This window comes from Letharia lupina (assembly GCF_014066315.1).
Source record: "Letharia lupina isolate WasteWater1 chromosome Unknown contig_2, whole genome shotgun sequence".
NCBI classification, from domain to species: domain Eukaryota; kingdom Fungi; phylum Ascomycota; class Lecanoromycetes; order Lecanorales; family Parmeliaceae; genus Letharia; species Letharia lupina.
This window is the reverse complement of record NW_023502971.1, coordinates 263,864-290,409: the sequence shown is the minus strand read 5'-3', so window position 1 is coordinate 290,409 and position 26,546 is coordinate 263,864. Positions and strand designations below refer to the sequence as shown.

The following is a 26,546-nucleotide window of genomic DNA, read 5'->3' as shown; positions in this document are numbered from 1 at the left end:
GTCAGGCATGGGAATGCACGAGGTAGAACAGCGCTGGTCCGGAAAAATCTTTACATCTGCTCTAGATGAAACTTTTGAATATGGCGACTGCAAAGAAGCTCTCCCATTACATATCTTAGATACCCCAATTACTTGCAAAGATATCGTCGTCCGCGACTCGTTGAGGTCATATATGTACTTGATTTAAACAACTATCGTCTAAGTCCAACTGTATGCTTGCTAATTCCCATCATATTCCATCGCGTCATTTCGAATCGTTCCAAGAGTAAGGTTGAGTCTTTTTTACCACCTCCGACCAATCAATTCAGCCTGCGCTCAGAGGATATCACAAAGAAAGACATCAAGAAGCAAAATATGTGGTGTACAAGTATGTCCGGGCAAGATATGCAAATATGTAGCAAGAAGAAGGGCTCAGATCATCGCTTATTAGAATATTGGCCACGTGAATTCGTGGGTTCGTAGAGAAGCGTAACCAACCAAAGAACGCCTCGTGTCCCCATTTTCGTACAGCCAGCCGACGCCGAGATATAGTGTTGCCTCATCCTCGGTCTACTTCGACCTCTTTTTCTGGATAGGATTGTCCATCTGGAACGTCCCGTTCTCTTCCAAATCCCAGCGTCGCTTGTTTCCGGCAGGATCATATGTGCTAGCGACGGTGTCTCGCCACATGCTTGATGTGACGAAGGAAGGCGCTGGAGCCGTATAGACAGGCAACTGTGGCGCTGTTTGATGCCTGGATAAAGATGGCATGCTTGAGTGCACGGGATAGGACGCCGGTTGCTGGTAGAAGGTGTGAGACGGTTGAGAAGAACTTGAGGGAGTATACATTTGTGGAGACTGTTGAGGTATAGATATATTACTCTGCACTGTCGAATCGGCCGCCGGTCCGAATGCATTGTTCCACTGACTATCACTTCCGTCAGCATGGGTTGAAGTTTTGGGGCGCCAGATACGTACGCGATAATGGGAGTAGGGTTCCATTCCTGCCCAATACTCATTGGCGTGGTATGCATTGGCATGGATTGCTGCTGACTGCTGGCCATCATCTGCATCGAGCCAGACATTAGGAGACCATCCTTGGAGTCCTCGAAGCTCAAGCCAGCCGACGAGATGGGTGGGGTGATCGGCGCTGTGTGGTATGGCATCTGGGTTTGATGCCCGAGGGATTCATGGCGAGTCAGCATGGGATGCTGTATATTTGTATCAAGGGGGGGACTGGGCTGTAGCCCCCCTGCACTTGGGCTTGGACTTTCAAAAGGAAATCCCCTTTTCAACTCAAAGGGCCTGTTCACATCTGCGGAAAACGCTTCTCTGAGCTGGTTAACCTGCATCTGCATTTCTGGCATGGGCCAAGCTTCCATGCACTGTTCGAGTATGCGCATGTGCCGCGCAAAATAGTCCCTTGCGTCAGTGTTGAGCTCTGGATCCGGTGAGGTGATGGCCACCTAACGCGATGTTAACGACCGCAGGTTACCCTCCAGTGATCAGCTTAGCCTTACCAAATGTATGAGGGCGCAGGTCAGAACAGCATATATGACAAAGTTGATGCCGCGCTGCATGCACATCAATCCTGGCAGTCCGAATTGTTTAAAGATACCTTGTTGTAATCGGCACATGGCCTTGGCCGAGGCATAAGATATCAACATCTGCCTCTTCCAACTACCATCAGCAAAAGCGCCCGGGACCGACAGCTGGGGTCTGCGAAGCATGATCACAGTCAGATGGTAATATGTATGCATATTCCCCACAAAGTGGCTCGGTAACCAGGGCGGACTATCGTCTTTAGGCCAGTCAATTTGAAGGTCTCGCGGAAGTCCATCGACCCATTGCGCGAGCTTGGTCTCCAAAGCCACGAAATTGGGGTCAGACATCCAATCATTGGTGGTACAAGCTTCCTTGATATCATGCATGCGCCGTACAGTCTGGATCATTGACACGAGGAAGGTAAATTGCCGTGATGTGCGGTAGTCAGAGTTATCGAGACCAGGTGTAGGCTTCAGCACAGTGAGGTCTACAGTCGATGGCTGTACTTGCATGTCTCTCCGGCCTATCATAATTTAGCATGGCACCGGCTTCTAGTTGCTGTTCATACACACCTTGAGGACCACCAATCATCATCTCGCAAGCAAAAATTATCTGCCATAGCCGTGTTTTGATGAAGCATTCTGTAAGGTCCGAAGTGCATGTTCCACCTGGGACTTGATGCTCACTATAATGCTTGTCAAGCTTGAGCTCAAGAGCAAAGGTAACCAATTTCTTGACAGTCATCCACGAACGAAAATAATAACCTCTTTTAGGAGCAGCCTCTCGGCCTTTCAACAATAGCAACATGGCTTGGAGTGTGCTTAATCGGGGAGTGTCCATAAAGCAATCCTCGTGCTCTGCGTACGAAATCAGTCAGGCACTTCCCGAGATTGAAGATTAGGGCTTACTGGCAGCCAACGCAAGCCATTGAGCTCCTTCGGCATCATCATCAGAAGACACACTCCCAGCACAGGCAAAGATCGCCTCCAGAATGAGCGGCGAAATAGATTCGGGTTTGTGTCGCCATTGCTCATAGAAGTATGGCTTGCTGAGCACAGGAACGTACGGATGTACTTGTTGGAAGAATAGCTCAAACAATTCTAGGCATCGCTCTTTGGACGGCATAAGCGCTTGAGGAATCCTGACAGTACCGAAGGGTTTAGTCTCCGGTAGCCTTATTTCGACATCTTCGTAGGCAGGAGTATCTGCTAGAGCCTTTTTTTGATTAGATATGTAACTAGCTATTTCGAAATCAGCAAGGTGCACTCAGAAAGACAAAAGTTGTATACTTCGGTGGATTTTCGCACGTACCGACGCCGTCGTTCGCAATACCAAGCTCGCCCATGAGATTACTCAGGTCCGTGGCGTTGATGTGCTCGTTGTTCCAGATGCTAACACCATCTGTAGGCAGAGAAGCATTGTGTGGCGGGTAGTATACATCTTGAGCGTTATATAACGAGTCCGATGCCTGCAAAGGCATCGGTTGAACTTCGTCATATCCTAGCTCATGCTGGCTATAGGCTTTCTCGGAGAATGGCGGTGTACTAAAGGGTCCAAGACCAGCGCTGTAGGGTCCTTGCGTGTGTGCGGAGGCATTCTGTAGGTCGAAGAGCTGCGAGGTGCCTGCTTCGAAGTTGTAGTCGTCCTCGCCACTACCATCAGATTGATCGAAGTCAAGGACTCTTTCGAGTCCCTGGAGCTGACTGCCGCCTCCATGAGTGCGGTCATGGCTGATGGTTGGAGGCATGCAATTTGCCCGGAGACGGACACAGGAAGCACACGGCCACTGATTAGTCGTGACAGCATCGCACTTGATCTTCCTCCTCCTACATCCTTCACAAGCCCTCATGACTAATGATGAGTTAGCATTAATTGAACCCAGAAACTATGATCGACAACATACCTTTCAGTCTCTTGTGCCGATTGTGCTCGTCAACGAAAACAAAGTCTGGAGACTTGATCAGCCTACAGTTGGGGAACAGGAGTGCGGTGTCGTGCTTGACGAGAGAGTTCGCTTACTCTTCTTATCAGCGCCGACGCCCATATTGGGAGGCGCAAAGGAGTAATTTTGCTGCATCCCGTTCCCGTATTGTTGCGGCAGCAACGGTCTGGTCTCTGTACCAGCACTCATGACTCGTGCTTATGGCGAGGCCGATGTGCTCGCTCGGAAAGGTTTTCGAAAAAGCTTCGTATGTATTCCGACTCTTATCAATGTCGTATTGTGCCTCCACAGAGCAGCAGACTCTTCTTGCACCAACACAGAAGGGGGCAGCGTGGGGTTAGGCGACAATAGCAGGGATTTCTTCAGCTGTGAGGAAAGTAGGTGTGATGTATTTCTCAGCGAGTTAAAACAGCATCGAGATCTGGCTTCCGACGGAGCTTGACAATGTTTGTCTCGACGAGTATCGAAACAGTCACAGCGCTGACAACCGAGTGCCGACAGCAGTTAGACAGAGGAGCTCATATAGTTCAGTGGCTGGCAGCCGCGAAGGTGAAAGGCAAAGTAGAAAGTCGCTGGTCGATTCTCCAGGTAAGAGCGTGTCGTGTAACGCTTGAGAATGCGAAGTCAACAGCGATGTTAAAATAGCAGATCCGATGATATCAGGTATGCAGGTACCAGTCTCGGACGCAAGGCTCCTTTTGGGAGGTTCTCCGTGATTGGGTAGCAGGGAGGCCCTTCGGGTGGTATTTCCTAGAATTCTAGAAGCTCCCACACCACACCATCAATTTCGACGACCAGCAGGAGACATCAAATGAACTACCGATAAATAGCAGAGGATGCGTTGGCTGTCGAAGCAGGGGGGATATTGCTGAGGTGAGGTTGGGGTTCGTGGGCGCAGTCGCAGTGGATGTTGGTCCTCGGTGGAAGGGGGGGTGGGTCCAGATCTTAATATCCTTGCAGGTTCGTGGGAGCTTGGGGAATTCGGTGCGACGACGTTCTGAAATGGTGAATGTGCGAGGAGAGGTGATGAGGGCACTCGGACTGTCCGAGCCAAGTGGGCGAAATGCTATCGTTTATGCTTGTCGATACGCGCGGGGTACCCGTATGTTGGATGTCGAGTGCAGTGTGTTGGTTGATCGCTTGTCCGACTAGGGCGTGCTGCTAGATGAGCAAGCAGCCACTTCTTAGTGATGGTGTGTTTCTTATTTCAATAGTCTTCGGTGCTTTACTCGGAATTTCGAATCCCGAGGCAGGGTCAGAGGTGGACGAAGGTCGCAAGGTAGGAACGCGATTTAAATTATCGTTGCGCACAGCTGTGCAACCCGGTCTCTTGTTATAGACTCCTCAGGTATACATCTGAGGCTGACAGGACATCAGCTTTCCCATTTTCAGGCTGATTTATGTGCTGAAGAGCTTGGAGACTTGTTTGCGTAGAACAACGAGTATGAATGCGTGGAGAAATGGAGGTTCGGGGAGTTGCAGCAAGGTCGTGCGCTTACTGGTAGGACCCCTCTTAAATCCCCTTGATCTTTCGGGAAGATTCTCGTGCGGCCGACTTTGAAACGAATTTATGGAGTGTGCAGAATGTGGCATGACCGAAGATATCAATTAGTAATGATGATAACGGCAGTCTGACATTTGCTCCGGATGGGCAGGTAAGATTCAAGATAAAGTACTGTCTGGCATTTACGGGTAGATAGATTACTACTATATATTCGCTTCTATAATGGATTTACTGTCTCATGATCGACTACCAAGTCAGGGGACCCAGCATGCCCTCGGTTCACATCAAGCAATCAAAAGGCTTCGAGCTGCATAATGGCCGAAGTCCATACTCCGCACTTCCTGGAGCAGTCAAGATGACCATGGCTTGAGATTCGATGCCGAGGATAACTTCAGGCGATATAAGAGCGCCAGTAGATCATCACAGCTCCAAAAAGACGCCAAGAAACGCGGTAGACCAAGGCTCACTGCCACATTGAAAATATCAGAGGAGTCAAAACATGGGCGGGTAGGGAATAGATTATCTTCGACAGTCTACTTTTGGGCACTTTGGAAAAAGATGGAGGTCGCCTATGGCCCAAGGTACCGTACAAGTAGGATCGCGCCGGCATGGACCGTCTGCGAGTCCGGGAGCCACCAACATGCGATGATGCAAACGGGTATGATAGAGCAGAGTCTTCAGGCATGATCGATTAGTGTGGATGACGGAACTCTGTTCATGCCAACGGGCCCAGACATGCAATTCCATCGTACCTAGTAGGATCGATCCATGAAGAGTCGAATGAAAAGGCGCATTAAGTTGCAATCCTACTTCACGTATTCGCATTCACGGTAAGGCTAACTGCAGGTTCGATAACAATGCTGCCATCTGCCTCGTCCACGCCTCACCGGACAGGCATCATGGGTAGGAGATGAAGTGGAAAAGGAGCTGTAGCCTGTTTGACTGCTTGACAAGCTTTTCGGGGGCCGAACGCCTTGCATTACGGTACCTGATTGGAAGTTTGGAACATTCTAGCGCCCACTGGAGCAACCCGTGGGGGTGGGCCGCTGGGCGCTGATTGCGAAGATAGGGGAACTGTGGAGCACCTATCTTCAGCCCGCTGCGGGAGCACGCACCATTGCTTGCATGCTTTTGTCTTTCATTCGTGTTTTTTTTCTCCTTACCTTTCCTGCACCTGCAAGTCTTTTTTCAACAAGCTGCGAGGTGAGCCTGGAAAAAAAAACGTTGCGAGAGGAGAAAGGATGCAGGTAGCGTTAGCTTCACTTGAGATGGAGAGGATGGAGCGATGGCAAGATTCCTTCGATGATTGAGGGCTCAGAATTTTGGGAAAAAGGTTCCTTATCGATTAGCAGCCGTTCGAGCCGTCCATGTCTAAGCGAAAAGACTAAATTCTCCGCCCGAGGCTCGGCATAATGATCTATTCTTGTCGTTGATTCTTTGATTGCCACTTGGACATTAACAACCACCTTCAAGCGCTGCAATTATAACACAAACATACGCGAGATCAAAAGACATTTCATTCAGAACTTCCATATTTGTCCATCGAATTATTGACTGTCTAAAACATGGCCGAGGTCCTCAACGCCAACCCCACGATCAGGAACGCCTCCGACTTACCAAGCCGTAGGCGGCAGGCTCACGCTCAACCATCATCAACCACCCCCAAAGGCCTGTTCTCGAGCATAGTTCCTCCGTCGGCATATCTTCCAGACCCATTCTCACCTTCCTCTTCTTCGACTTCAGACCAAGATGATGCCGATATCGAGCCAATCGACGAGCAGGAAATTTATGGTATTCGCCCAGTTCTCTTCTCGTCATTGTATCTTACGGCTATGGAAGTGATCAGCCATACTGCGACATGAGAATCTTTCGCTTCATGCATGTGAAGCTGACCGCGCCTGCACAGACCTCATTTCCCCCATTTCAGACCCAGAACATCCCTTAACTCTCGGCTCACTCTCCGTCGTCAATCTCCCGGATATTTTCCTCACCCCCACATTTCCAGAGAGGGGTTCATTGTCACCACTCACGACGCTTACCGTTCTCGTCACCCCTACCATAACGCATTGCTCCCTCGCCACAGTAATTGGCCTAGGCGTGCGAGTAAGGCTCGAGCAAGCTCTGCCGCCTCGGTTTCGAGTGGATGTTAGAATTAAAGAGGGTACGCACAGTACGGCCGAACAGGTCAACCGACAGCTAGGGGATAAGGAAAGAGTGGCGGCTGCATTGGAGAATGGAACACTCATGGGAGTCCTGAGAAAAATGTTGGAAGGGTGTGAGAGTGGAGCAGTATGAATGGCTGGACTAGCGAAAAGAGATGCAGTATACACGGAGTGCCTGACTCTGGAGATAGAGATCTGCTGGAACTGCTGAGGGGCTTTTGAGGCTCTCATTGCCCTAGACGACGCTCGGTTGAAGGCATAAAGAATGATTGTTGCTTTGGTTGGCCAGGCGCCAACCTCACCTCAGAAAGGAGCGATGAACACAGGGCACGAATTGATGATGAGATAAATACATGACCGCTGCTTGTACATAGCATTGCCATACGCTGCCATGAAACAGCCAGATAGCAAAATACAGGATGCCTTTCAAGTCCGTTGCTCATGCCTGGCCGATCGTATTCAATTTTGGACCGTAGAGACTCTATTCATCTACTCGTGGATTCCAGAAGTGAGTTACTTGATAGAGCGAGGACACCAATAGATATTTCCACTCAGCGGCATGTCGCTTGATCTATTGGTGTCCTCGCTCTATCAAGTAACTCATTTCTGGAATCCACGAGTAGTCGGACAATATTAGGGCTACGCGCAAAATTGCTTGCTGTGGCGCGCTTCTGTGGCGTCTATATGTTCCTGACTAAAGTACAAATCAACGAGTAAAGGCCACATTCATTGTTAATGACTGAGAAATAAATCCGACTGCACTGTACTTCGTTCTCTACCTTACATCTCGTTTTGTTTAGTGTTCTTTTGTTCTTTGTTTCTTATCGACAACGGATCTCCCTCCATGAGTTGCCACCTCTGCTTACAAACAAAGGAGTCAACTGGCCTTGACACTCGAATTCTCCTTCTCCCAGCATGTGAAGGTATCTCATACTTTTGAGCTCTGTTTTTGGTCTTTGATCGAAAGTGCCATTCATTCCGCGACAGGATGAGGTCCGCTGCGAAAGGATTCTATCTTGCCTGTTTTGCTCTCTTCGGATCTGTCCATGCCAAACCATCTAGCACAACCGCTTCCAAGTCTTCCTCCGCCGAGGTCTGCGCTGTAAGTAGCTTATCTGTAGGATTGTGGACCTTTACTAATTGGCTCTCTGCCAGATCGACCCTACAGCAATTGTCTCTGACGCTTGCGCCTCCTACTCCACCCTCGATACCCTGAACGATGCGCTCTCGCCTTCGCTAAAAGCCATCACGAAATCCACGGATTTCTTCGCCTATTACAGGCTCAACCTGTACGATCAGAAATGCCCGGTCAAAGCTTGGGACGACGAGACAGGCACGTGCGGGAACATTGCTTGTAAAGTGGACACATTGGAGGATGAAAAAGATGTGCCGGAAATATGGAGAGCCGGAGAGTTGAGTAAATTGGAAGGACCAAAAGCTGCGCATCCCGGCAGACAGCTGCAGAAAGAGCGGGGAAGTCAAAAGCCGCTGCAAGGGACGTTGGGAGAAAATGTAGGGGAGAGCTGTGTGGTGGAATACGACGACGAATGCGATGAGCGAGACTACTGTGTACCGGAAGACGAAAGTGCGGCTGTCAAGGGCGACTATGTCAGTCTGGTGGACAATCCAGAAAGATTTACCGGCTATGCAGGGATGGATGTCTGGGATGCCATATACAAGGAAAATTGTTTCTCGAAAGAATCTCAGATCTCGTCAGCACCGAGTAGAGGCGACTCATCCAATCCCTTCCAAGCGCATAACGACCTTCGAAACGTTATACAAGCGAATTCTCCTTCCACAGAGTTAGCCGTTGAAGACGAATGTTTGGAAAAGCGCGTCTTCCACCGCATCGTAAGCGGCATGCACGCTTCCATTTCCACCCACATCTGCTTCGATTACCTCAACCAAACAACGGGAACCTGGGGGCCAAATCTACAATGCTACCAGGACCGTCTCGGAACCCATCCTGAACGTGTCTCCAACCTCTACTTCGACTACGCAATCCTCCTCCGCGCCGTCACCAAGCTCCGTACCTACCTCAAAAATTACACCTTTTGCTCCGGCGATCCTTCCCAAGATGCAGTTACCAAGTCCAAAATCCTCTATTTGGCAGACGCGGCTGCATCTCATCCACAGATTTTTGACGAGAACACCATGTTTCAAGATCCCGATGTCAGCGGCGAGCTCAAAGAGGACTTCCGTAACCGGTTCCGCAATGTAAGCAGGCTGATGGACTGCGTTGGCTGCGACAAGTGCAGACTATGGGGCAAGCTGCAGACAGTCGGGTATGGCACAGCTCTCAAAGTTCTCTTCGAGTACGACGAGCTCAAGAATGGCGAAAATCCACCACTACGACGGACGGAGCTGGTGGCTTTGGTGAACACCCTGGATAGAGTCTCCAGCAGTCTCACGGCCCTCAGACGAATGCGAGATATGGTCGCCGAGCCAGTCGTGCCAAAGGAGGTCGCTAAGAAGGTTGACCTTTCCGACGCCAGCGAGCAGAAGGCCCCTCACAGATCCAAAGACCGTCCGGACGCCAAGCCGGCCATTGACCTTGACGATGATGAAGAAGAGGTCGTCCAACCGTACCAATCTATTTCCGAGATATTCCTAGAAGAGTGTTACCTGGTCTGGCGAACCTTCGGCTTCGTCCTCAGAAGCTGGATCGAGCTCCCGGGCAAGTTCTTCAAGATTACGGTCGTGGAACTCAGCCGATTGTGGAGCTTTTGGCTGGGATTGCCCGTGGCGGAGAGGAGCTGGGAGATCCAATGGGGTCCGAGGATGGATGAGCTGTGAGAGCTCTGTCTTTGTATGTTGACTACTTCGATGCAGCGATTCAGCGGCATTCCCATAGACCTTGCATAGGCGTTAGCATCCTGTGCATATATATACATTTGACAACGAAACCCCTTTTTTCAACCCCTCAAGCTTCCCGGTGCAAACAGACGCCGCTGCTAATCGCACCCTTGGGCCGTATCCGTTGTCAAGACTGACGGTTCACTGAACCTTGTGTATACAGCAGCTGTTGACCACCTGCCATGTCATCCAACCTTTTTGACATCAAACACCATGTTTTACCATGCCAGCACATCCGAAAATACCCACGCGCTACACCCCATGCCCGGGGAGATACTCTCTAGCTTGACACAAACCAGTATCAGTCATTAGACAATCTTGATGCTGATGATGGGAGTGTGACAACGATTGGTGCGGGTGGGGATGGGTTTCCCAAAGTCGGTGAATCTTCTTTGATTGATGCCTCCAGATTCAGACTGTTAGTTTATAAGCTGATGAAAGAGGGCGGAGAACATGGTATGAGCCCCTTTGGGATGATATACTGTGCCATTCGGAAAAGTCCAATAGCTTCAAGATAAGGAGTATCTGGATGGCAGATATGAGCGATTAGGGTGCTAGTGGTGTGTTGAATGAAGATGTGCAAGGGGACGATCCTAAGTTAATCTTGGGCATAGAATTTTCAACCCAGAGAAGAAATTCCTACGGAATTTGTGTATAGCATCGTGGTTCGGCCACTCCCGAGATTTGCTACTCATGGTCAATCAATTTCGAGACCAGATGGTAAGACCGATCGTTGGCGTTGGACATAGTAGTATTGGTGGGACTATACTGTAAGCCCATCCTTGCCTAAAACCACGTTTCCGTCTCAGTTCTACATGCTGAAGTCTTACATAAAGCGTAATGCTCTCCCTCCTGCATGCACGTCTCCTGTCGACGCTCGTCCTCTTCGACTCAATAATCTTACTTTCTGCCCGCCAAGGCGAATTCCTAGCGTACTTTAGCAACGAGCGCGAAGAGTCCTGGCCAAATCGTGCAGCAGCTGAGGAGTTTTTCTGGAAAAGTAAACTCCGTCGAAGTTGAGACCGAAGGGTATCGGAGAGATGCTTACGATTCGGGCTGAGAGAGCAAACCTTTCAGGCATATTCAGAGGATGGAAAGCAAAGCGAAGGAGAGGCCAATATCGCCGTGACAACAGCCAAATACCAAGAATCCTGGACCTACATTCGGTCATACATCTCCCCACTCGCCACCGACCCAAACGAGGGTTTATTTCATGAGAACCGCGTGCGCTATCCTGACACGGATCCTAGCACGCTGAAAACGCATCCGTTTTATCGCGCTGAGACAGTCTTGACACTTGATAATCTACCTCTCCCAAGGCCGAGTGTGTTATATGTATTCCCACAGAGAAGCCCAATGTCGACTCCTGCGCTCAATGGGAAGGAATTGGAAACAACGGGTATAGGGATAGGGGGCAGCGGTGCTGTGAAAGCTGGGAAGGTGAAAAATGTTGGATTTGACCGTGGTAGCCACTTGGTTACGTTCGAGTGGCCAGGCCAATGTGCGGAGACTGTTGTTGGTTGGCTGGGCGAGTGGTTTAAGGCGTGAAATCAAGACGGAAGAAAAGAGATGGAAAAAAGCGCAAGAGGTAAAAGTGAAATAGAAGGGAACCGCCTTGTTATATCCAAAGAGTGGCGTGACAGAACAAAAGTTTGGATGGAAAACTTCCTTAAGAGCAAAGCCAAGACGAAGCTGTAAGAGAAGGAGAGCTCAAGAGACGCAGCAAAATGCAAGAACTGACACTTCTTACGGCTGTTCACTGATTGGCCTCTCTGATTTCGGACTTCTGCGTGGACGGCTCTCCCACGCGATTGGACTTGCAGAGCATCAACAACTGGGACTTCGACGGGGCTTCATCTTGGTTGAATTTACTGGTCTGGGGGCGGCGCAAGCTGACTATTTACATACTAGCTCTTGTATGCAAAGCTTGCTACTTACGTAACTGAGGCTCCGGGTCATCTTTTCTGTCTAGACCTTCCAAGGGATGCGACGTCAGAACTAGCTGAATCCGCTCAACCCCTTCTGCAATTCTTCCTCTTACGATTTTGATCAAAAGTTGCCTGTTTACCTAGTACCCACCAACGTGCTACCGAGGTCTGCACCGGAAGTCCTAGGCGTGAGAGTTATTCCCTCGCTGTGCCGGTATTTCCATCACGATTACGATTTTGAAAAAGATGAAGGATACCAAATGTACCTTCGAGAACGATCTCCTGGAGAGTGAGTGTGGCCAATGATGGTTTTAACCGAAGATTGCCAGACTAGTCCCAATTGTGGTTAGCCTATGGCTCTCAAGATGTCCTACTTCTAATATCCCTCGGCTCATGAAGTCTACCTTACTCCGCAGTCGCTCTTCTTTGGATCTTCCAACACCTCCGTATCAATACCCAGTGATCACGATTTCAACCTATGCTACCGGCCATGGAGGACTATACTCTCAAGACTTCGAGATTCCAGTACTCGTGTTGCGGATATGACTTCGAATCCGCCACTCCAGAGAAAGCAGACTTTCGCTACGATTTGATGACTTTCCTCGGAGTAGCTCAGAAACTCGAAATTGACTTTCTTCCGATCACTTGGCAGCCAGGTTTAGACCGTATTGGCCGGGGCGCAACGGCTGAGATACGAGAAGCTTCGATGAGTTTGCAAGCAAGCTTTGCGTTCAAGCGTCCCATTTTCCAATCCTCCTTCGAATTCGACGAACTTGAGGGTCGAATACTACCATCTTTGATAGCTGAGATCTCTATCTTGGGTCATCCATTGATTCGCCAACACCCCAACATCATCCAACTTGAGGGAATATGTTGGGAAGTCTTCTCCGGAGAAGGGGAAAGCGTCTCCAGAGACAGGCCAATCCAATCCGCAAAGGGGGGAATCGTGCCAGTTCTAGTGTTCGAGAAGACAAATCATGGAGATTTACGTGGCTTCATGATGAATGACGCAGGAAAGCAGCTTGGTTTCACGGAGAGACTCGAGATGTGTACTGCCGTTGCTAAGGCAGTGGCAGACATGCATTCAAATAGCACGTCTCTGTCTACGATCTATGGATTGTGATAATAACAATACGTCAGATATCATTCATGGTGACATCAAGCCTCAGAATACGTTGATCTTTGATAATACTTCCAGGGGCTACACCGCCAAAGTAGCAGACTTTGGATATTCTACCCAATACGCTACGCCAATCGACTTGATCCATATGCCTAGATCTCGACCCTGGGCTGCCCCGGAATGGCATCACCGCGGCTTCACGTCTGCACAAGCAACGAAAATGGACATCTATTCCTTCGGCATGCTGGTACTATGGCTGTTGTGCTACAGTACGCAAGAAGACTCGGACTCCAAGTTCATAAGCGACTTAAGCGCAGCATCTGGAGCATTGGCCCTTGCACATCAAGTGATCCAACTCGCGTCCGAAAACCAGGAGGTCGACCTGATCGACTTTTTCGACGCAACCCTCACAAGCGATGTAGCTACTCGCTGCTCGGATTTCAGATACCTACAATGCCTTCTGGCCCCAGAAAAGTAAAGTGGTTGCGCTCTGTTTGAAAAGGAGACTGACAATTACTAGGACTGTGAGCAGCGCTCGTACTGGGCTTTTTCCTGACTGCCTTGACTTGACGAGTGTAAACTTTCAGGTGTGATTTGACTTTTCCTTCTGTACCCATATCTAACATTGATTCAGATGATACCGTCAATGTTTCAATTTTACCAGAACGATTATCGGGTACGCTTGTATATAGCCGACTGTTTCTTGAAAAGAGTGTCTGTTTTGGAAAACCGGCAAGACAACGATCTCACATCACAGAACATCCTACTCCAGTGCGCTTTCTGTTATGAGATCGGATTCGGTACTGCAAGAGACAGCACGCGATCACACAAACTCTTGGAAAACTGTAAGCAATATGAGACGGACTTCCATAGTGAGCTTGATTCATTCAGACGCGGGGAAGACTCTCTACATTTCCATGAGAGCATTTACCGAAGGATGCACAGAAAGGGTCATATCCAGAGGATCGATCTTGCTCAGAGTTATCGTGGACAAGAAAGTCTTGACGAAATCGAGCTGGAATATCGGAGAGAGATCTCAGATGTAGAATCCGGACTGGGACATGGTCATCGAGTCGTTGATCTCCTGACAGGCCAACTATCTTCAATATTCTCGCAACATGGACAGTGGGACGAGGCCGAGCAATTAGACGTACAAGTCTTGGAAATGAGGAAAAGGATGCTAGGTGAGAAGCACCCAGACACGCTGGTTAGTATAAGTAATCTGGCGACGGTATATAAATATCAAGGACGATATGAAGAGGCCAAAGAACTGGGGACACAGATTACAGAGGAGAGAAAAAGGATGTTGGGAGAGGAGCACCCGGATACGCTGAATAGCATGGCGAACTTGATATCAGTCTATGGGGTTGAAGGGCAATTGGAAAAGGCCGAAGAGTTGCAAATGCAGGTCATAAAGACAAGCACAAGGGTGCTAGGCCCAGAGCACCCGAATACCTTAAAATTTATGGCCGATCTAGTGGAAATATACATGAACCAGGAACGGTGGACCAAGGCTGAAAAGCTTGATGTACGAGTCATAGAAGCGGAAAAAAGGGTGTTAGGAAACGAACACCCCCACACGCTATTCAGTATTCTCCATTTGATATCGATATATAGATTTCAAGGACGGTGGCAGGAGGCCGAGGAGCTAGATGTGAAAGCCCTGAAAACGACCGACAAGCTTTTGGAAAAGAGGGATCCTGCTACGCTGACAGTCATGGCCAATTTGGCATCAGTATACAGAAGCCAAAAGCGGTGGAAAGACGTCGAAGAACTAGAGCTGCAGATCATTGCCACGACGAAAAGTGTGTCCGGGGAAGAGCATGTGGATACTTTGAGTAGCATGGGCCAGCTAGCATCGACATATAAAGCGCAAGGACGGTGGAAAGAAGCCGAACAGCTGGATGTATTCGTTGTCAACACGGAGAAAAAAATATTAGGAGAGAACCATCCGGATACACTAATCAGTATGATGAATCTCGCATCCACTTATAGGAATCAACGAATGTGGAAGGAGACTGAGGAGCTGGATATGCAAGTTATAGAGTCAAGGAAAAGGGTGTTGGGAGAGGACCATCCAGATACATTGACCAGTATCAGCAACTTGGCAGTTACATACTGGTATCAGAAACGGTGGACGGAGGCCCTAGATTTGGAAGTACAAGTGATCGAGACGACGAAGAGGGTGCTTGGAGAGGAACATCCTTCCACGTTGATCAGCATGGCCAGCCTGGCGCATACTCTTCTCTACCAGGGTCAGACGAGCAAAGCGGTGCATATGATGTCTGAAGTCGCTCAACGTCGCGCGGAGACATTGGGCTCTGATCATCCTGATACTGTTACTGCGAGAGATACACTGGAAGGGTGGCGCAATGAAGACACAGTCGTTGCCTAGAGATCATCAAAACACCGGACAAAATATACCAAGGAATACCTCTGCCCTACTCGTCATTCCGGGGGTCTATTCGGAGGTCCACACTGAATCTGGACGAGAGAAACCGCAGAGGAAGCTCTGGGTATCTGCGACGGTGGATTCTTGCCGGCCATGGACAATGCCAGAAAGTTCGGACTTTGGGGAAAGAACTTAGAGACCATTGAGATCAAGAAGCTTGTAGATTGGTAATGCCACAATTGATATCCCAATTTCCAGCTAGCTAGTCAAGAAACCCCACGAGGGCCGCGACTTGACTCTCTTCGACGCTATCACCCGCCATTCTCACCACCATCTTCACGAAGCCTAACCATGGTGAAGCCCCACCCAAGTTTCGGGAATGAACGGTAAGCTCTAGGGAGAAATCTCGAGGAGGAGGAGGCCGCCAATAGGAAGAGCAGAACGGCCTTCACTATGCTCAAGACTGGGTTTACCGTCGGCTTAGGGCTCACGAGCTCGGTAGTGGGCCTACAAGACCTAAGCTACCAGGCCGATCACGCAGGGCGCTGAGTGGGCAAGTTTGACCCGGGACCGGCCAGCTTGTTCGATATGTTTGGGACAATTACGGATCTGATCGGCCATTCCTGACCAGCAAGACCTTCCTAGTGCTGAGTACTGCAAATAGGTGTCCATACACTCGTGCACGTATTTACCAATGCATCACGCCGATGTTTGTGTTCCTGGATTTCATCGATTTCCTTTTTCTCAGGAGCTTGTCATCCCATCATCTACTTCGCCGGCATTGGTGCAGCAGCAGAGAGATCTCTTCTCTTTCTCGATATCATCACTTTCTTGGCCAGATTTGGACTCAGCATGGCTGTTTCTTGAACCTGAAGTACGATTCTGAGCATCAAGAAATCATTGCCCCGTTCCCTCTGTCGTTGGTCTAGAATCGTGTTAAGCTTTTTAGGCTAATCTATTATGACCGTGGTTGCCCTGCCTCTACCGCTGTGGACCTTCCTCTTCATCTATGTAGCACTTTCCACTTCTCGTTGGCCACCATTTTAGATTCCTTCGAATCCCGTCTGACTTGCAGCAATAGTCCCATGCTTTAGATCCAGTGGCATAGACCTAGACTGGGTGGCTGAAGCGTTAAATTGGTAGAGTGCAAATATAGAAATCTCATGTAGAGTGCGCATGAAGCCATCTCCGCCAATGGCAAGCAACATGGTACAAGACAGGGACAGAAGTCGAGACCGCAGCACCAGACCCAAGTCCCAACAAGCCGGAGGGGGGGTCTCTGCTAAAGAAAAAAGCATGGCACGTTGGGAAAGGGGTAGAATTAGATCTGTACTGTCAGTCGTCAGTCGAGGAAAGCGTGACGTACTCGGATTTGCCCACACACAGTCGGAAGGTGCTTCCTACGGGGTCTTTCTTGCTAGCTATATATATATAGCTCACTTAACTAGATCTTTAAGAATCCTTCGAATTCTTCCTCTATCTCAATTCATTATTCTCTTCTACTCACACGAGCTAATTCTTACTATCTTATTCTTTCACACCCGTCTTGTATGTCATCTTAAAAGCAAGTATACGTTGGTTTGAGTCTATCATATCCTGCTGAGCTCATTCGCCAACGTTAGACTCATTAATGAAAGACGCAAATCCACGCTCTTGGCAACGGTTCTTTAAATGTAAGTAAATTCTTGCTCGAAAAGAATTTTCTGCTCAAGTGACTCACAGACCAAACCACCATCAATCAATTGTACTGCTGTGTATAAGACCTTCTGTCAATGGCGTACTTTAGCACGAACTTCAGATCATATTCCCTACCTGACAGCTGTCCCTCCACATCAATACACATACACCACGCATCACAATCGCACCCGGGAAGCCCATACAATCCACCCTTCCCCACGCCCCCGTCAGGGCGACTTGACGCTCTCGGCATGAAAGCTAGGATCACATACGGAAACAAGCTCGGACAAAATAGAAACATCACTCCAAGAACGATGCGGTTCGCCACAGTGGGACTGGGGGTTAGTGGGTCACATGACATGTCCCTGTTTCATGGCCCTGTCGGTACCCCTGCAAGGGGTTGGGGACAGGTGTCCAGTACGAGCTATATAGCCACCTGTTTTGCACCTGTCAATGGCTCTTCATTCGATTTCGTCTCTTTCAGAGCCATTGCATACTTTTTGTCCCACCCACCCACACCTGTACACCGCTAGCTATCATTCCACTCCAGGTCTATGCCATAGGCATGGGAGTTTTCTTGCGCTGGGGTACGAGAAATATGCCTGTTCAGGCCTCTATTTAGGCCTATTTAGGCTTGCTATCCCCGGCGTGAGACGGCCCAACCACTATCTACACTCTATGTGGGCCCCTATGCGTGCATTGACGCGTGTTTTTCATGAATGGGACAACTAATTATTAACTGGTGGAAGGAGCGATGCTCTGTTATGCTACACGCGGCCCCGTTCACAGGAAAGAAGATGGCAAAGGAGATACAAATTCTAGATGGCGAAATGCAATCCAGATATGAAAAACTGCATGGAGGGGAGGGACTATGCTGCGCTCTTGTTGAGTTGTTGAACGCCATGGGAGAGATAAGGTTGAAGGCCGAATACGGAGACTACCTGGCATACACCTGTTCGGCTCTAAAAGCAGAAGGAATGGAAGATATAATATGGAAGATTGAGAGGCTTGACTGGCAGGCAGTCGCTGAGCGAATCAAAGAAGAGGAACGCACCAAAGCAGAGCGAGAGGCTCGTCGACTCGCGATTGCTCCCACCCCATACTTGGACGACGTAGTTAAAGCTGCAGCCAGGCTCGGATACGACTTCGATTTGGTTAGATACCAGATACTCGCCTACGCCGACAGAAACGATTTCTGTCACAGCGGATTGAAGAACATGATCCACCATGGCGACTTTCAGGACTTGGCAGAAATGCTGATGCAAGATAAAAGGTCTCTCGGGATGATTTTCCGAGGCAAGCCACATGCGCAAATAGAAATGCGCAGGGTGATACAAATCGTTGAGAAAGAATGGTTCGACAAGATATACATCCAAGAGACAAGCACAGGGCGCCGGGTCAAATGGGTCCCTACGGAGAAAGCGTTTAAGAGAATGAGAAGATCGGCAGCATCGTACTAGGCTCTGAATGCTAAAGGCCGAGGGGAATGCCAATGACGAGGGTGAATTGGCTTTTTTGTGTTAGCGCCGCGGTTTCATAAGCCACTGCGATGTATAATGGCTCTAGTTACTTTGACGGTGATGGTTTGTTGGTTGGGCGGGACTTTTGTATGTACTTCTACAGTCTTCAATAACAGAGACAATTCGATGGAAGTTTCCGCAAGAATTCTTCAGGACTTACATTGCTACAAATCGGTACCAGGATACCTTTTTAAATGCCTTTGCCCGATCCTTTCAAGCCAGATAACTTCACGCTCCATCTCGCAGATCTCGCAAGAATATCATTGACATCATTAAGGACATTCTAAGATGCTGATATTAGGGCCGTCAGATCAGCACTTGGCTCTTTTATTCCAGATAGTCTTTAACCAACGTTCTTCAAGGTTTTATAAAGGCCTTGGAAGTTTGTGCCCATCAGCAAGTTCCTTTGAAAGATAAGACACTTGAAATGCTGAAACCTTTCCTCCCGCAATGTACGCTATCGCTACATCGAGTTAGCGCGAGAATTTTCTACGCCGTAATGTATAGAATAGTTCTCTCTACTATAGAATATCATTAACTGTATACTTTTGATACTATATATATATATATTCTTATATAATAAGAAATTATAAACTTCGAGGATTATCCATTGTGGTTTCTGCGACACACGCTCGAGAAAGAAAGAAAGAACAGACGAAGATATCGACCACAATATGCCTGCAGCTGCCACGTGGATCATCTTTGCCGGCCGGATCGTTATCACGATGCAGCGAAAGAGCACATGGCCCCCGCGGACTTATTTCATCCCCACGTTCATTGTCTGCGCGAAATCCCCAAGAGTTTCAGTAAAGAGAGACGGAGTTTTGAAAGGAAAGGTTTGAGTTCTTACGGAATCATGGAAGCTTGAAACAGGAAACTCGCGACAGTGCTGGAGAAGCTCGCAACATGATGGCGGAGATCGAGCGACGTGACCAGAGCCTAAAGCAAATGGGGGCTCTCTTCTCTGGCCCCATCCAGGCAGATGAGGGAGGCTCAGGTAGTATGCATGCCTTGAGATAGATGATTATCATGTTGCAGATGGACACGGAGTTTTCTCTTTGGTTGGAGCAACTCTTACCTATCGTAGACTGTAATTCTGCATGATGGGATCTTAGCTATCTCGTATGGAAATTTTTGTTCACCTTCAGACTTATGAGTTTTATCTAGATGTCGCCTTCGCTGGATGCATAGCCCTCATAGGTAGTTGGCCTTCTCAAATCTGGATCCAAAGTCCTTAGCTTTGTTGAGCAGCTCCCTTTTCTGCGCATGTCCAATCTTCATCCCCATTCCCATGTCCTTCTCCTTATCAAACGCCCTCGCACTCGGATCATCCTCCTTCTCCTTCGGCGTGACCTTCTTATGCTCATTGTACAGCGACGTGTTCCTATTTTTCTCGTTGTATTCCCGTATCCTTCTTTCTGTTTCCCTCGCTTCCTCCTCCCTCCATTTGTCCGTCTTATCCTCGGGCCCCAGCTGCGCAGGCTTCTTCACGCCCATCACTTCGTCTTCGAGACGTTGCCGCTTCTGCTCTGGCGTCTCTGTCCAAAGTGTGTTCTCACTGCCACCTTTCTGAGCTGGAGCTTTGGAGCCTTTCCCTGTATTGAATTTGCGATTCTTGAGTTTAGTGGGGTCAGCGCGAGCGGACCAGTCATCCTGTTTTGGGGGCAAGAGCATCCATTCTTCTCGCTGAGGCCTTTTGGAGGCTTCCCGAGCTGCTTCGTCCTCAGCAAGCGCTTCCTGGCGCTTCCTTTCTGTCTCTTGACGTATTGAGCCTGGCGGGGGGGGTAGGGAGGGCCCGAAATCGTCGTCCGAGTCGCTGCTATCTGCATCTGACCCTTGGGGCGTGGTTGGTCTTTCTGAAAGGGGGGCTGGTGGAGCTGCAGGGCCTACCACACGGCGGGTTTTTGTGTGGGGAGATGAGCTGCGTTGTCGCTTATGCGGAACGTCTACAGTGTCATATGCCTCTTCTGAACGCTTGCGCTTCGCAAGATGAGGTGGGAGCTCTGGGCCGACTGAGGCCATATTATATCGAGAAAGATGTCACACATAGACTTAGAGAACACAGAGATAGGGACTGTGAGAGTCGCGAGGTGGAGCGGCGCAAAGCCTCAAGAGGCAGTCGACGACTTGCAGATGGCGGAACTTTGCCAAGGTCTTGGCTCTTGGCGCCCTTTCGAAGACCATCCATGTCAGCCTATATTGCCCTCGATCGGCAGACGGCCACTGTAACGTATAAGCGTTGTTGTTCTGCTGCTCATGATTATCGACTGTCTTCCACATGGAAGTGTCTTGTGAAGCACAGCAATGCTGAAGCGGTATTGGTGTTAGCTGTTGGAGACATGAGGGTCCAGAGGCTCCGATGAGCGCTGCAAAGGATGAGGCCGAGGATGGTCCATTGGAATTGACAGATGATGACCATAGCACCCGCGAGGAAACGCCGCAGGATAATGAGAACGAACAGACGCAGGAAGAGGAGTTGCTAACACCCAAGTCGAGTAAGCCAAACGGATTTGAAGAGGAGGATGACAGCTTGGCTTCCAACAATGAGCTCGATCGCGAAGACTTTGGGCCATTGCAGACTTCGAGTCCGGTTCCTGAAAGACCATCAAGTGCTGATGAGTCCCTTTCAATCCCGGACGACACTCCTTCTCTGCAGGTAAGACCTCACGTGTTCAAGGCAGACCATCTTCTGACTGCCATAGGGCTCTATCGAGTCGTCCACTCCAGGCAGAGGGTTCCGTATATCCAACTATGGCCGAAGTCCAACACCATCTCTACGGCCCTTTGATAAGCGGTTTCAAGCTCGCTTGTCCCCTTCTCCACTGGGCTCACCTCGAGCTTCTTCACCAGCCTTCCTCAATGCGCATTCACGGCAGTCCTCGACGGCCTTCTCGATACAGAACGATGGATCTGCTGAGTCACCACAGGCACCCTGGGAAGTTGTCAGGTGGACCAAGCTTAGAAAGATGACGGGTGAAGCATTCTCTGAGGTTGGGAAACGTAAATTTGGGCGGCCTACATGCATAGCTATAGCTGCTTCAATTGCGATAGGAACGTCGAAAGGCATAATATTGGTATTCGACTACAATCAGAATCTCAAATCCATCATTGGTCTGGGCACAAAAGCTTTTGAGTCTGGGTCTATTACGTCTATCAGCATATCTGCAGATCACTCTACTATCGCTGGCGGACACGCCTCTGGAAGCATCTTCACTTGGGAGGTTGCGAGGCCTGCGAAGCCTTTTCTACACATCCCTCCAATCGACAGGAGTCGAGCTCCGAACGTTGACGGGCATACTCTTGATGTTGCCATCCTTCACATTGGCTTTCTGGGAATGCGACACACCGCACTGGCTTCAGCTGATGACAAAGGAATGGCATTCTCTCACTTGGCCACGAGGGGAATGGGAATGGTAGCGCGCTCTGTCAAGACGACTCGGATACTTGGCCGGTACCCCGATAAACCATCAGGTGCTGACCGTCAAAGGAAGCCAAGCTCTGTGTTGGCATTTTCTCCCTTGCCCTTGGGGAATGCAGAGCATGGTGCGGACTCCTTAGGACTAATAGCCATGCTGACACCGTACCTGTTAGTCGTCGTTTCGACCACGCCCATAGCACAAACTCAGTACAAGTCTCCAAGACCTAAAGAGGTGGCCGCTCATGGCGCCATGACAGCTGCTTTGGCATGGTTCCCAAGTGTCAAGCTAAAGACAAAAGATCCGGTTACAATGGAGACATCATCAAGGGTCAAGCTCGTCTACTGCTGGTCGAACATTCTCACAGTCCTCGAGGTAGTCGAAATGGAACCCTCAGCAAGTCTTGTGAAAGAGGAACCCCCAAGTCTCCAGTTCAAACCACGCAGCAGGTGGAAAGCCGAGGAGGCCATCGTTGGTGTTCAATGGCTCAGTCGATCTGTGCTTGCAGTCTTGACAATCACACAACAGCTGGTTATCCTCGAAGACAGCTCAATGGTTGTGACAGATTCCTCTGACCTAATCCAGAAGCACATTTATCATGCTGACTTGTTCTCGGGCCAACTTAATCAACTCGTTGATCAGTTGGAAGATGAAGAGGTCGCTGCTATGCATGGGGTGGTTGCCGACGCTTTTTATATGAGCTTCAGAGCCTACAAAGGCCGGCTGTTTCTTTTAGGACACAACGAAATCTCTTTCGGCACACTCTCCAACTGGGCTGATCGACTACTGGCGTTGATGGAAGAAGGTAGCCACATTGCCGCAATCCGATTAGCGACCTCTTACTACAGCGGCGAAGCTAATAAGGTAGCCGTTGGTCTTCCTGAGGATGATGCTACGCGACACGGCTTAGTTCAGGAGAAACTCTCCGAGATGATCTCAGCATCCCTTCGATATACACTTAAAAAGAACGGAACGGTCCAACAGAGAAATGGTGACCAAAGGCAGCTCGAAGAGCTTGCATCCGCTTGTATCAAAGCTTGCATCAGCATGGAAGATACTGACTTCTTATTCGAAGACGTCTACAGTTGGTATCAGGACGGAGACGCTGAAAGTGTGTTCCTCGAAAGCATTGAGCCCTACATTGTCGATGATGAAATCAGTGTCATATCTCCAGTAGTGATCAAAGACCTAGTAGGACATTACACTGCGCGAGGGCTCAATGCGCGTATCGAAGAGATGATCTGTCATCTGGACTCTGGAACCATGGACATTGATCAGATCACCACGCTATGTAAGAAGAACCATCTTTACGATGCTCTGCTATATGTATGGAATCAAGCCCTTAACGATTACACCACCATCTTGACTGATCTACTGATCTTGGTCGAGCACCAATACAACTCTCAGTCAGACGTCGATCCGTCTCTTGCAGAGTTGGAATTGACGAGCGCGTCCAAGGTCTTTCCATATCTCTCCTACATACTCACAGGTCGTGTATATCCCACGGGCAAGGATATGCCTGACGACTCTGCAAGTTTGGCGAAAGCTCAGATCTATCACTTCTTCTTCTCTGGCGGCAGTAGGGAAGGTCGGCCTGTAACTCAGGGAAGCCCACGATCGTCGAAATCCGAGTCTACAACCTCATTTCCAAATCTGCGACGGGTCCTCAATTTCGACGCACCAAGTTTCCTCAGCATGCTGAATGAAGCGTTTGAAGATAGCTTCTTGAACGGTCCTCAAGACCAAATGGCCAACGAAACACCCGGACGGCTGACAGAAGAGCAGAAGTTCGGTCTGTCAGTCAATCGACAATGGATCGTTAGCATTTTGTTGGAAGTAATGACACCTCCGAATTATGAATCTGATGACACCGTTTACCTTGACATGTTCATAGCCCGTAACCTTCCGAAGTTTCCTCAATTTATCCTGCTACCTGGTCATGTACTCCATCGAGTACTTATCGGCCTTTGCCAGTATCCAACAAACGAGGTAGCAGATGACTGTCAGCTTAGTGTCGAGTATCTGCTCTCGATGTATCAGCCACCAGACCTAACATCGCTGATACCCTTGATCTCCAAAGCTCGCTTCTATCGAGTCTTGAAGTCGATCTATAAACAGGAGCGACAATTCGCTGATCTACTGAAAACATGCTTCGAAGACTACGAGAATCAAAACGCCATCTTTGATTGTATTGGTGACTGTCTCAAACCCAGCGCTGGTCTGAGTGAGAAACAGATTAGCGAGATCCGTGGTGTGATCGTTGAGCATGCGTATGACCTCGTTGCGGCCCATGTCCAGAGAGCAGCATCCATAATCGATACGTACGCCCCAGATCTTCACAGCGTTTTGCTAGATACACTCGGCGATGACGAAGGCGCTCAATTCGAATATTTGCAGACGGTACTTGAGCCATCTACTCCGGGAGCAGAGGCCGACCGACCGACCGGTCGCCAGCGCGATTTCATAGAGCAATATGTGCGACTCATGTGCGACTTCAATCGGTCTCATGTCAGCAAGTATGTTGACCAGCTCAAGAGCGGTGATTTGCGTTTGGAGGAAGTCCTGCCAGCGCTGGAGGATAGCGGCGTTGTTGACGCCGCTGTAGTACTCATGGCACGAGAAGGCAAAGTCCGAGAGGCCATTGATCGTCTTACCCATCATCTCATCGCTTTGGAGTCTGCTCTACTCGGTTTGATAGACGGAGTCAATGAAAGTCCAGATTTAGGTAACACTGCCGAGGCCGGACGAGACTTGATCGCCTCTGTACAACAGTATGCTCGAGTGGGCGTATGGCTCTGCCAAGGACAGACCAAAGCTGTCGAAAAAAGGAAACCGATCCTATCGCGAGCGAAGAGTGCCAAATCTCTGCGTGATGCGTTATCTTCGGACGAAGAGCTTTGGTTAGATCTTATCGACGCCGTCGTTGCGGTTACCAAGGACGTCACTGAAGTTCTAGAGAGGCAAGACCGTGCAGCAGGGATCAGTGAAAAGGATGCTTCACAGCGAGCACGAAGCGCCACAGACCTCGATTCGCCAAAGATGATCACGGATTTGCGTACCATCGTCCAAGATACGTTCACAGCTCTCCTTGCCGCCACCAGCGCTCCTCACACTAAAGATGCTCGTCGCACGGATGTCTCCTTTCTGCGTATTCTCCGAGCGTTCCTGGACCGAGCATCAATGTCCTCACCTTCTTTATCAAACTTGCGTGCAGTGCTTGGAGCGATCTTCTCAGCATACTCGTATGAGGAGTCTCTGCTTTCACTGGCAAATCGACTGCTGGATAAAGAACTATTCGTGCAAGTGACAGAAGCGGATAGCCTGAAAAGAAGAGGCTGGAGGCCGCTAGGCCAAGTGTGCGAAGGTTGTGGCATGCGGGTATGGGGCCCTGGTGCTGGAGGCTACATCTGGGATGCTTGGCAAAGAAGCAACGCAGAGAGAGAGATGGTACAACAAGTGAAAGTCGAGAAGAGGCCTCCAAGGTCTTCATCGAGAGAAGACCGCGGCAAAGGGAAAGGAGTTACTAGGGATGATGGCACCATGGCAATCTCGGAGTCGAATAATGGAAACGGTGAGGAAGGTGGGGTAGATGAAAATGGAGCGGTCGTGATCTTCTCATGCAGGCACATGTTCCATCGTGCTTGTTTGCTAAAGATGCAAGATGGAGGGAGCAAGGATGACGGGCAGACCGGAGGGCTTGGTTCAGACCTGGCGTGTCCATTAGAAACGTGAGCGTTGGCGCCACTTCATGCTGTACGATATTTCCCCCTGTTCGATTACTTGTATCAATCCTGTCGTCTACATCGCAAGCGCTTGGAGTCTGTCCGCTCATCTCGCCCGTGTGAGCACCATCAGCTTTTTGCCTTTGCGTGACAGTACCTGTAGGTCGTATTATCCATCCTGGTCTGCTTAAGGCAAGGTTCGAAAATCGGCACGGCGTTGGGGTCAAAGCGGCTCCAATTTTTTACTCAGGCAGAAAAGTCATTAACCAGATGACGTCCTTCTTCTTTGTTACCTGATGCGGCGCAGCAGGAATTACAGCTCAAGAACCTAACAGCGATATGACAGACGAGCCCAATTGAGACGAGAAAGTCTTCAACGGGAAGATAACTGGGAAGTGGAGAGTCGAGAGGCTTCAAAGGCCGAATGAGGATGTGTCTCTGAGAATGTGCTTGATTGAGTAAGGCTCTGTGATCAGGTGCCTCGCCAGATCTCCCTTCTCTGTCCAGGACTTAGTCTATCACCCAGTCGAGATACAAAGCACACCTTTACAAGAAGACAAAGTGCTTTACGACCCTCGGATGGCGTATACAAGTCCGATATCACCGCACCAGATGATCTTAGAGAAGCGCACCAGAAAGCGACAGCACTGGTGGCACCTGTGGAAAACGTCGTCAACAACGACAAGGTTTGGAATCTGGGAATCCCATCAACAGATCCTTGATCTCGTTCATCTTTCAGTCTACCCGCTTGTCTATGACCAATCTCGCATACTCCACAGTGGC

General features: G+C 49.4%; 6 protein-coding genes across 6 annotated transcripts; 4 read left to right on the top strand and 2 right to left on the bottom strand.

The window, feature by feature from the left end:
- Positions 1 to 549: 549 nt before the first annotated feature.
- Positions 550 to 3,655, bottom strand: HO133_004242 (uncharacterized protein; the record flags this gene model as incomplete). The annotated part of the gene is made up of 8 exons (XM_037295161.1): positions 550 to 907; positions 958 to 1,445; positions 1,500 to 2,047; positions 2,097 to 2,381; positions 2,433 to 2,765; positions 2,836 to 3,375; positions 3,428 to 3,472; positions 3,544 to 3,655. 8 exons carry the CDS (start codon positions 3,653 to 3,655, stop codon positions 550 to 552), a joined length of 2,709 nt encoding a protein of 902 aa, XP_037157162.1.
- Positions 3,656 to 8,120: 4,465 nt separating this feature from the next.
- On the top strand, positions 8,121 to 9,928 carry HO133_004241 (uncharacterized protein; the record flags this gene model as incomplete). Its single annotated transcript, XM_037295160.1, has 2 exons — positions 8,121 to 8,234; positions 8,288 to 9,928. The coding sequence occupies 2 exons, from the start codon at positions 8,121 to 8,123 to the stop codon at positions 9,926 to 9,928; spliced, it is 1,755 nt and encodes a 584-aa protein (XP_037157161.1).
- Positions 9,929 to 12,406: 2,478 nt separating this feature from the next.
- HO133_004240 (uncharacterized protein) lies at positions 12,407 to 15,431 on the top strand (the record flags this gene model as incomplete). Its single annotated transcript, XM_037295159.1, has 3 exons — positions 12,407 to 13,035; positions 13,115 to 13,454; positions 13,671 to 15,431. 3 exons carry the CDS (start codon positions 12,407 to 12,409, stop codon positions 15,429 to 15,431), a joined length of 2,730 nt encoding a protein of 909 aa, XP_037157160.1.
- Positions 15,432 to 17,824: 2,393 nt separating this feature from the next.
- HO133_004239 (uncharacterized protein) lies at positions 17,825 to 18,565 on the top strand (the record flags this gene model as incomplete). Its single annotated transcript, XM_037295158.1, has 1 exon — positions 17,825 to 18,565. The coding sequence occupies one exon, from the start codon at positions 17,825 to 17,827 to the stop codon at positions 18,563 to 18,565; it is 741 nt and encodes a 246-aa protein (XP_037157159.1).
- A 1,254-nt stretch (positions 18,566 to 19,819) lies between these two features.
- HO133_004238 (uncharacterized protein) lies at positions 19,820 to 20,647 on the bottom strand (the record flags this gene model as incomplete). Its single annotated transcript, XM_037295157.1, has 1 exon — positions 19,820 to 20,647. The coding sequence occupies one exon, from the start codon at positions 20,645 to 20,647 to the stop codon at positions 19,820 to 19,822; it is 828 nt and encodes a 275-aa protein (XP_037157158.1).
- Positions 20,648 to 20,984: 337 nt separating this feature from the next.
- Positions 20,985 to 25,773, top strand: HO133_004237 (uncharacterized protein; the record flags this gene model as incomplete). The annotated part of the gene is made up of 2 exons (XM_037295156.1): positions 20,985 to 21,281; positions 21,328 to 25,773. The coding sequence occupies 2 exons, from the start codon at positions 20,985 to 20,987 to the stop codon at positions 25,771 to 25,773; spliced, it is 4,743 nt and encodes a 1,580-aa protein (XP_037157157.1).
- Between the last annotated feature and the right edge of the window lie 773 nt (positions 25,774 to 26,546).